Source organism: Oryx dammah, unplaced genomic scaffold (assembly GCF_014754425.2).
Source record: "Oryx dammah isolate SB20612 unplaced genomic scaffold, SCBI_Odam_1.1 HiC_scaffold_18, whole genome shotgun sequence".
NCBI lineage: Eukaryota > Metazoa > Chordata > Mammalia > Artiodactyla > Bovidae > Oryx > Oryx dammah.
The window spans coordinates 104,040,795-104,050,845 of NW_024070202.1; the positions used below are offsets into that span (position 1 = coordinate 104,040,795).

At 43.1% G+C, this 10,051-nt stretch overlaps 1 protein-coding gene across 2 annotated transcripts; it reads left to right on the forward strand.

Moving 5' to 3' along the window:
• The first annotated feature begins 782 nt into the window (after positions 1–782).
• On the forward strand, positions 783–8,390 carry NDUFB2 (NADH:ubiquinone oxidoreductase subunit B2). Of its 2 annotated transcripts, none has more exons than XM_040260007.1 (3): positions 783–962; positions 4,732–4,876; positions 6,138–8,390. In XM_040260007.1, exons 1-3 carry the CDS (start codon positions 856–858, stop codon positions 6,210–6,212), a joined length of 327 nt encoding a protein of 108 aa, XP_040115941.1. In that variant the 5' UTR covers positions 783–855; the 3' UTR covers positions 6,213–8,390. The 2 variants fall into 2 exon arrangements, 1 of the variants encoding a protein (XP_040115941.1); XR_005724375.1 differs by lacking the exon at positions 783–962 and adding an exon at positions 1,108–1,318.
• Positions 8,391–10,051: the final 1,661 nt, after the last annotated feature.

The window sequence follows — 10,051 nt, forward strand, 5'->3', positions numbered from 1 at the left end:
TTGAAGTGTGTTGGAGAAGACTCTTGAGGGTTCCTTGGACTGCAAGGAGATCCAACCAGTCCATTCTGAAGGAGATCAATCCTGGTATTTCTTTGGAAGGAATGATGCTAAAGCTGAAGCTCCAGTACTTTGGCCACCTCATGTGAAGAGTTGACTCATTGGAAAAGACTCTGATGCTGGGAGAGATTGGGGACAGGAGGAGAAGGGGACGACCCAGGATGAGATGGCTGGATGGCATCACGGACTCGATGGACACGAGTCTGAGTGAACTCCGGGAGATGGTGATGTACAGGGAGGCCTGGCGTGCTGCAATTCATGGGGTCGCAAAGAGTCGGACACGACTGAGCGACTGAACTGAACTGAGCTTGGATCTGGCAGCCTAGGAGGGTCTGGAAGGGTAGTTAATCGGGAGGAGCAGGCAGGGGGCGGGTCCGGGTGGGTTAACAGCGCCTAGATCAGCACCCGTAGCAAAGAGGGAGCTATGTCAGCGTTAAGTTCCTCAGTGTCCGCGTAACAAAGAGGGGCTCCAGGAGCGGAGCGCCGAGGTGCGGCACGCCCATCCGCGGGCTCCACCAGGGCCGTCTACACCCTTGACCTTTCGTCAGGGAGCCACCAGGCCCACAAAGCGAGACCCGGTCTGGTGGCTCCGAGCGAACGGCGCGCTCAGGCGGCGGCCACGGACGCCCTCACCTCAGGGAAGGGACTGCGACCCTCCTTCGGGGCGGTAACTACCGCTTCCCCGCCCCTCCCTACGCCACAGGGAGCGGGGCGGGCCGGCGCTGTGACGTCACCGGGCGGGTGCCAGCGGAAGTGACGTGTAGCGGCGGAGCGGCCTGGGTAACGGCCGGGCTGACCATGGCTGGCATGTCGGCTCTGAAGCGACTGGCGCCTTTCGCTCACGTTGGAGGCCACCTCTTCAGAGGCCGCTGCGCGCGGGCGGCTGGAGCCGGTGGCGTCCGTCGGTGCGTATTGCCTAGGGTTGGGGCTTCGCCCGCTTTAGCGGAAGGCACTAGCCTTCGGGACGCCCTCACCTTGACGCCGAGCAGCGGGGGCCGGTCCTGGTCTGCGGCGGCCTCCACCCTTGGGGCGTGCTGGGACTTGTAGTCCGACGGCGCGACGCCGGGGCCGGGGGAGCCGGTAGAGGGGTGTATCTGACGGTCCCGGCCCCAGAGGGAGGCTGCCCCCGGGAAGCTGACCAGTTGAACGTGGAGACAGTTGGAGCTAGTCTGGAAGCAAGGACAGGAGCTGAGGAGGCGAGGACGCCAGGCAGAGGAAATCACCTCTACAGGGTAGTTTGAAGCTTCAAGCTCGAGGCGAGGTGAGGCCAGCGGTGAGGCGGGAGACCTCGGGTCGTAGGGGAAGAATGATAGACGCTCCTTAGGCGCGGCTGTGCCCTAGCTCCCCTGGAGGCTCAGACGGTAAAGGATCTGCCCGCAGTGCGGGAGACCCGAGTTCGATCCCCGGATCAAGATTTCCCCGGAGAAGGGAATGGCAACCTGCTCTAGTAGTCTTGCCTGGAGAATCCTCTGAACAGAAGAGCCTGGCGGGCTACTCTCCATGGGGGTCACAGAGTCGGACACGACTGACCGACTAAAACACAGAGGCCTGCCTGAGAGATTTCCAACAGAGGCGCTGATCGGTCGTTTCAATCAGATATCACGTGGCCACTTTTTAATTCTAAAAAGTTACTGTGGTTGTAGAGTGGAGAATTAGCGCTCCAAGGCACGAGAGTGGAGTGGGAAAGGATGGGAAGAGAGCCAAAAGTGGATGCTTGGGCAATGTCTGAAGTTTTCTTTTTAAAAATATTTTATAGAACAGTTTTCTGTCCCCCCCCCCCCCAAAAAAAGGAAATTGAGAGGAAGGTACAGAGATTTCCCATAAACCCCCCAAGCCACACATGCATAGCTTGCTTCATTATCAGCATCCCCCACTGGAGGGTACGTTTGTTACAGTTGATGAGCCTATGTTGACAGATTATTGTCACCCAAAGCCCTTAGTATCCTTTAGAGTTTACCTTTGCAACACCAGAATTTAGGAGAGTGAGCAAAAGCAGTCACCCATGATGTAGCAGGAGAAGCCCACTGGAGAGCCCAGTGCTGATGCTGAGGGAGGGCAGGTCTACCAAAGCAAGCTGGGAGTGCAGAGAGATTAAGAGCAGGACTGAAAACAGTACACTGGATTTTTCCAGGTGATGTTCCAGGCCTCTCTGACCACGGTCCATACTTTACCAAGAGGCACTGCAAAATAGTGGTTAAAAGCAGGATTCTGTCTGTTCAAATCTCACCTCTGCCACGCTCTTGCTGTGATCTTGGAAAAGTTTCATGATCTCTTAAGAATTGAGTTTTCTCACAGGTTTAATTGGGGTAATAATGTTGACTCCCAGGGAAGTAAACGAGTAACAAATCTCTGAAGTGTTGTTATCAGAGTTGCTGGTGCTCAGTAAAGACCATACAAGTATTGTATAAATAGCTGTTGTTACTAGGGAACTGAGACCCAGCTAAATGAAAATATTGACTTGCTTAAAGCCATGTGTCTGTCACGAATATGGAACTGGGACAGATGTAGGATGGAGAGAAGGAAAAGGCATGTGTGACCTGAGAAGGACAGAGATCGAGAGCCACTAACAACAGCCTTTGAGCCTGCATGGGACCTCTTCGCTGCAGGCTTGGTACTTCCATACCAAGATTTTAATGATTTATTAAAAGTTAAAAAAAACTAATCTGCTGTCGTAGTTTCTATTTGGAGGGATGTTCAGGCCTATCTAGTTTGCCTTAGTGCAGTTAACAACCTCTCTTGGAACATAAAATTAGATGTTGGTGGACTCTTTATATTCTTTAATCATGGCAGTCGTCATCCATCCTTTCTCTAATTGCAGTGATTCAAATCTTCGTTCAAAAAGATTTATACCTTGCAGTCAATGACCCACTTATTTCAGTTAAAACAAGATGTAACTCTCACAATAATGAAATGTGGAGAGTTCCTGGGAAGGGGTTTAAACTATAATTTTCAAAACTTATTTTAAATGAGTTTAACTGATGGGCACTTACTACTAGATTGTATCTAAAACCTGTCAAAGAGGAAGCCTGTTGTTAACGTATTGAATTCCCAATTTTGTTTATATAATGTATCTGTACGCATAGATAACTCCTGCATAGGTATTGTTAAGTAAAATTGGCATACAGAAACAGTGTGATAAATTCAGGGTGTAAAGTAGTGATGCTTGACAGAAGCTTTTAAAAGTAACATGTCGTGCAGAGGGTTATTGGTGGCTCGAACAATAAATATACATGGAAGTGCTTTGCAGTCTGTAAAGTTCCATACAAATGGAATATCATATTCTAAGTAAAAAATTAGTACTGTACGTTAGGAAAAGATTACCTAAAAACTGACTAAAGTTTAGAAGCTGGCTTTAATAAATGTTTGAAAAAAAAGTAATATATGGTCACTGTAAAAAAGGATACATATTTGCATGAATACACACATGCATGTAGAAAGAATAAAACCCATTTCTTATACCACCCATAGCTAATTACTATTAATATTTTATATAGAATCTTTCAAATAAAAGTGTTGGATAGATATTTACATAAATAGGAAATTAATGTTGTTTGTGGGCAGTATTTAAGAGCTTGGGCTTTGTCACCAAACAATAATACTCCAGTGTCCTCATTTGTAGACATTGATAAACATAGATCTATCTCTTCAGGTTGTTTTGAAAATTAAATGATAATATATAAAGTGCTTGGTGTGGTGTCTGACAGGTGATAAGACACTCTGTAAATAAAAACTATTAATAATCTTTTAGAGTAGAAGAGAATAAAAAGGGTACTAGGTAAGAGTTAATGTTCACAAAACTGTAGTGCATTTTGAAGTAATTTTACTGAAGTTTTTGTACAGATATTCATTTCTGTGTCAAACAAAAGGGAACATTGTTTTATAAGCTGATTCTTACCTGGAATGAAATTTGTGAACATGTTCTATATAGAAACTTTCTTTGAAATTCTATATCCATTTCTATGTAATAGTGTATGTATAGCTGCTGAAAAGGACTTGAAAGTAGCTCCATTAAGTACAACTTACATTATTTACATTAGATTCAAGCTATAATAATTATAATCCAACAAAATAAAATGAGTAGAGCCCTATGGATGATATCCCACACCTTGTCAGCAGTATCTAAATGAGAAAACAAAAACCAGAAAAACTTGTTCAAACTTAACTGTTTAAGTCTTTTTTGCTTTGTTCAGTGCTGTTGGCTTATTAAAAAGGACCTAAGGTCTCTTTTCCATAAAGTGGTCTTTTAATAAAGATTGTATTACTAATACAGCAGAGGACATAATTTGTCTTTGAAACAGATGGCTCTCCAGAACAAAATTAATTTGCTGATTTCTCTGGATAAGCTAGTGACCTACTGCAGATTCATGATCCCTTAACCACCGTGTGGGGCCAGTACCCTGCTAATCAGCACATTCATATCTGGTGTAAAATGTGTGGATATTCACTGAATGAACATCATAATTAGCCTCTCTTCAGTTCAGGCCAGTTTTTGCCGCTGCACACGTTTACAGCACGCTTATACAAGTGGAGTATTTTGAGGGACCATGGAGCATTATCCTTCTGTTTTTTTTTTGCGGAGGATGAGAGAAAGGTTTAGTTTCTGGCTGTAACTCATAGAGTTTTGGATGAGCTCAAAGACAGCAAGCTGCTTCACACGTCTGTTTTGTCATGTAGGGCTGGTGGAGGTGCGCACATTGAGCCCCGGTACAGACAGTTCCCGCAGCTGACCAGATCCCAGGTGATCCAGGCAGAGTTCTTCAGTGCGACCATGTGGTTCTGGATTCTCTGGCGCTTCTGGCACGACTCAGATGCTGTGCTGGTGAGTGTAGGAGAGTAGTCCCTGTCCTTTGGGTGTGGGGAGGGAAGATCTGTTAACAGCTTAGATTGTTTTTCTGTTTATAGTCTTTTTTTCTATCTGGAGGTATGTTGTCCTTATGTGTATGCAGGGATCCTTTTATTTTAGGAAACATTATCATCTCTGACCTTTTCCACACAGGGATGTACACGTGGATGCTGCGTGTTTCATGGTTGCCAATTGGTGGCTGTATCTGGAAGGGAGACTACAGAAGCTAATTCTCTTACCTTCCAAGCTGGGTAGGGGGTCATCAGCAGGTTAAGTTTCATCCTTAAATGCCTTTAAATGATACATGCCATCTAGTCTGTCTGGAGGCCCAAGGCAGCCAGGTTAAGTGGAATGGATGTGAGCTAATTTGTCTGAAGCAGGGAAATTAATTACTGGTGACTTTCTAACATGTAACTGGCCTCAAATGAGCTTTTAATCACATTTTCACAGATGCCATTCTCTAGCAAACTACAGTTTTAGGCCATTGAAATCCGTGCTTATTGATCCAGAATACTTTGAATTTCAGTAAATTTAGTTAATTTTTTTTAAGGATAGGGAAATTAAACTTACACTGAGTTCTAGAAGCATCAGGTTGATTCATGTCCCACTTCTCTTAGAATTTCTGTGCCCTTGTCCCCCAGAAAGAAGCCGCCTGGTGTCTGTGAACTGGCAGCAGACAGACACCTTTGTCTCACTGTGGGTCAGCTGTTGGATCTGTGTGTGGCTGTCTGGCAGGAGACGATGGCATGCCCTAGATCAGGATCAAAGCGGAATGAGTCCACCTGAGGCTCCCAGGTCTCCCAGCAGGAATGACAGGACAGTTTGAGACACTATGTTTTGTCAGGGATTCAAGACAACACTGTTGTCAAGGGATTCACAACAATTCAGGGATTGTTGTGACATGGGGTGTCTTTGAAATCTGTTGTCTCCGTTCCCCCTCCCTTCCATCCAAAACTCATACTCAAATGCTGGCTCAGGTGGAAGCTCAAAAATGGCCAAACTTCTCATATTCAGGCCACGGCGCATTCTGAACAGATTGAAGAATAGTTGGACCATCAGATGGTTGAAGTGCAATAGAATTTGCTCTTGGGGTATATAAAGGATTGTTTATTTAAATCAGTTCCCCCCCCCAAGATTTATTTTAAAATTTAATAAACTGTATGGGGTATAGATTATTAATAGTTTTGTGAAGTATAGATTCTTAAACTTTTTTTTTTTTTTAATTGGTTGTCCTTAGGGTCACTTTCCTTATCCTGACCCTTCCCAGTGGACGGATGAGGAATTGGGTATCCCTCCGGATGATGAAGACTGAAAACGGAGGCTCAGCTCTTGCCAAATGGGTGCACCCCATGTTTCTTGTTATGTTTAACATTTGTCTGTAAACATGTTTTGACTTTGCACCTATGATGGTTCCGAAGAAACAGTGCATTTTATAATAGCATAAAGAATAATTAACACATCATGTCTAATTTCTGCTTTTCCTGTTTTCACATTTGCTGTCATTCTGCCCCTTCTTCCCCCTATACACTTTTAGTCTCATCTTCCTTTTCCTTTTATGTTTTAAAAAATTACTTTTTCTTAAGCTTTGTTACAGTATAGGGTCCCATTTGTCTGTCTATTGATCAAAGACTTTAAGCACCAGCTCTGCTGGACAAGATAGATAGGGAGCTTGTTTGTAGTTGCAGAAATAGTTCTAATGAAAAATTTGAGCATATGGGAATGTTACATATTGGAATTGTGTGGAAATTAACTCTTTCAACAGTAAAAGGTTATGGCCCTTTCATTTTCCAGATTAGGAGGTTTTTCTTTCAAAAGGAAGATACTGGGAGGAATTCTTTTCGTCACAAATCCTTCAGGGATTAAGACACTGTCATTTAAAATGTTTTTAAATTAATCACTGCATGGATAATAGATGTAAAATAAAGCCCAGACTCTTAAAGCTTTTAAAAGAAAGCACAGGAGACTATCTTAATCTTAAGGCAGACAAAAAGCTTTTGGAGAAGAAACAAAGGCACTGATTAAAAAAACAAATTTTATTTAGCCTCATCAAAAATTTCTGCTATCAAAAGATACCATTAAGGACTAAAATATATAAGCCACTAATTTGGGGAAAATATAGCATGTATCTGGTCTATGTAAAGAACCCCTATAATCATAAATTAGATTGAACAATCCAACTGAAAAATGGGCAAAAGCCTTGAGCAGATACTTTACAAACGAAGATACATGAATGGCCAATAATCACATGAAAAAGGCTCAATGTCGTTAATCACCAGGGAAATATAAATTAAAGCTACAGTAAGATATCTTTTATACTTACTAGGATGGCTAAAATAGGACTGACAACTTTAAATGTTAGTGACAGTTTGCAGCAACTAGCAATATTTGCTAGTAAGAGTGTAAAACAGTACAGTGATTTTGTAGAACTGTTTGGCAGCTTCTAATGAAGTTAAACAGGTGTATCCTAGGGTTCAGCAACTGTATTGCTAGGATTTACTCAACAGAAATGAAAACAATATCTCCATAAAAGACATGTACAAAATTTTGCATAATATCTCCAAATTAGACCTAATTGTACATCAATGAGAGAATGGATAGACATATTACAGTATGTTCATTCAACCGAATAATAATTCAGCAATTAAAAACAAGCTATAAGACGATCATTTAGATGAATCTGAGAGTCATCATATTAAGCAAAAGGAGTGAACGTCATTTAAAAGTACATAATGAATAATTCCATTCATATGAAGTCTACAAACTGGTGAAACTGTAGAGGTAGGGTGGGGGTTATGTGGGTATATACAGTTGTCAAAATTCATTGAATTAAACCCTTAGTATCTGCACATTTTTAATTACACCTCCATAAAAATATAAAAAACATAAAAGCCACTGGACATTAATAATTGCCATCATTCAAAACACCTTGGAAATTGTTTTAAAGAATAGGAAGCGTTAAGTGACAGTTAAATGTTCCTGTTAAATCAGACTACTAGTATTGCTGTTATTTTAATTAGAAGTAGTTTACGGACATAAAAATTACAGCAGTTTTGAGCATGTGGGGGTGGAGGGTGGGGACAAACAGTTAAGCTGTTGTACAGCTTGTTTTGTGTCTCTGGCTTTGCTATGGACCAGGCAGAGGTCCCCGTCCTCACCAGGCCTCTTTGTTTCTCTGGTGCTAATAGGTCTGCAGCGCTAGCCTCTCCTGTGTTCTCAAATAGTTCCCAACAGTCTTGCCCAGTCATTAACATCTTAATGGTCACACTGTAAGCCTGTTGAGAAAGCAGGGGATTTGACTCCTGCAGGGCCACTCACGTGACTGATGCTCAGTGAATGCTTGAACAATTGAATGGCCAAGCGCGATGGATTTGAAGCTTTCCAACTTTTGTTTCCCTGCAGGAGCCAGGTGAGAATTTCAAGAAATTAAGGACATCATATTGTATATTAAAGTTGTAAATTAAAGTGTGTTGGTCAAGAATGAAGAACTGAGTTATGGATATTTCTGATGATTTCCTGTGAACTGAACTGCTGTGCCATCTGCTTATAGCCCTTTTGGTGGATCTTCTTGGGTACCCCATGGTATAGATGTTCAGTGAGGATCAAGGTTCAAGGAAATGAAGTAACCTTACTTAGGGTCACACACTGCTGAGTGAATGACATTAGGTCTGACCCCATGCTTAACAGCAGTGCCATACTGCCTACCTGCTTAGCTCTTAGTCACATGTACATTGACAGTTTGTGAAGGAAGATCTTGCCATTTCTCTACTGCTAGTGTTTTCTTTCCCAAAGTATACAGAGGTTAGAGGTCAGTGCAGTCCATCTCATGTTTATGTATCTCTTGTGTTGAGTCACCATTTGTGGAACTCTTTAAGACATGTTTCTATCTAGGAATTCTTAGGGCCAGAAGAATGTGAGATAAGGGGTGAAATAGGATAATGCAGATTTTCAAGAGTTTCAAAGTACTTTTCAACTTTCTGTAGTATCATAGTTCTGAGAGGAGGTAGGACAGAATTTTCTCTACAGATAAAAATATGCACTAGAGTAGCTTAAGGACTTGCCCAGAAGCATAGCTGTTCACAGTTTTATGTTTTTGACTAGGTGTTGGGACTGCCATGCTAAGCAAGACAGATGAGAACTCAGACTTCAGCAAGGACAGACAGACAAGTAGAGGGTTGCTGTGAAGGCAGTTACACTGGGTGCTGGGTGGGTCCATGCTGATCCTTTTTGGTGGACAGAAGGCATCTGAGCTGAAACCTGACACGGAGCAGAAACCAGCCATGTGGGATCTGAAGGAAGAGTGCCCCAGGGACAAGAAAGCAAGGACCAAGGTCTAGGGTGGGACCAGGGTCACCATGCCTAAGGGACAGAAAGTCCACTGGGCTTCCAGCAGGGGAGGAGAGGGTGGGACTAGATGAGGCCAGGCAGTGGGAAAGCTGCTCACAAGTTTTAAGCAGGGGACGGTCCAATTTGAGTTCCTAGTTCCAATTTCACTCGCCCTTTGGTTCTCCCCAGTGGTCAGAATGGGCACAATGGCAGCAAAAGCAGAAGCAAGCAAAAGCAGAAGCAAGTCAAACAGTTTTTCACCCTTCCCACTGTTGGCTCCAGCAGTCCTGAGCCTGGTGCACAGGTGTTGGACACTCTTGGTTTTGTGTTTACTCACCTGTGTAGGAGTGTGCTGTCTTATCTGATAAATATTCGTGGTCTTTAAAAGACCATCAGATTCCTATGTACTACTTCTGTCTCATTTGTTGTTTTCCATTGTTGCTCCTCCCCCCATCAATAGAGTTGTTTGGGAAAGACTACAGTCTTTAACAGTGAACTCAAGTAGGATAACCCCGTTAGCTTTTTTCCTGAGAAATCAATCAGAATTGCTTGACTTGAATTAAAAGATTAAACTAGCCATCTTTTAAAATCTGCCAATGTGGTCTCCATATGCTGAATCCTTTTTTTCTATACCTGGGCTGTGAAATCAGTTTGTGCTGATGCAAAAATTGTCCCAGCCAGCCTACTCTCAAAGGAACAAACCTCTTACTCTTCTCATATTCTTTCAATTTTAGAGATGAGTAAGTTGAACTTCCCTTGTGGCTCAGCTGGTGAAGAATCTGCCTGCAATGCGGGAGACCTGGGTTTGATCCCTGGGTTGGGAAGATC

Excerpts from the sequence above, each read along its gene's own strand:
- NDUFB2 (XM_040260007.1), top strand. The coding sequence starts at position 856 with ATGGCTGGCATGTCGGCTCTGAAGCGACTGGCGCCTTTCGCTCACGTT. Across the intron at positions 963-4,731 it reads GGAGCCGGTGGCGTCCGTCG|GGCTGGTGGAGGTGCGCACA; the intron begins GTGCGTATTGCC and ends TTTGTCATGTAG. Across the intron at positions 4,877-6,137 it reads ACGACTCAGATGCTGTGCTG|GGTCACTTTCCTTATCCTGA; the intron begins GTGAGTGTAGGA and ends GGTTGTCCTTAG.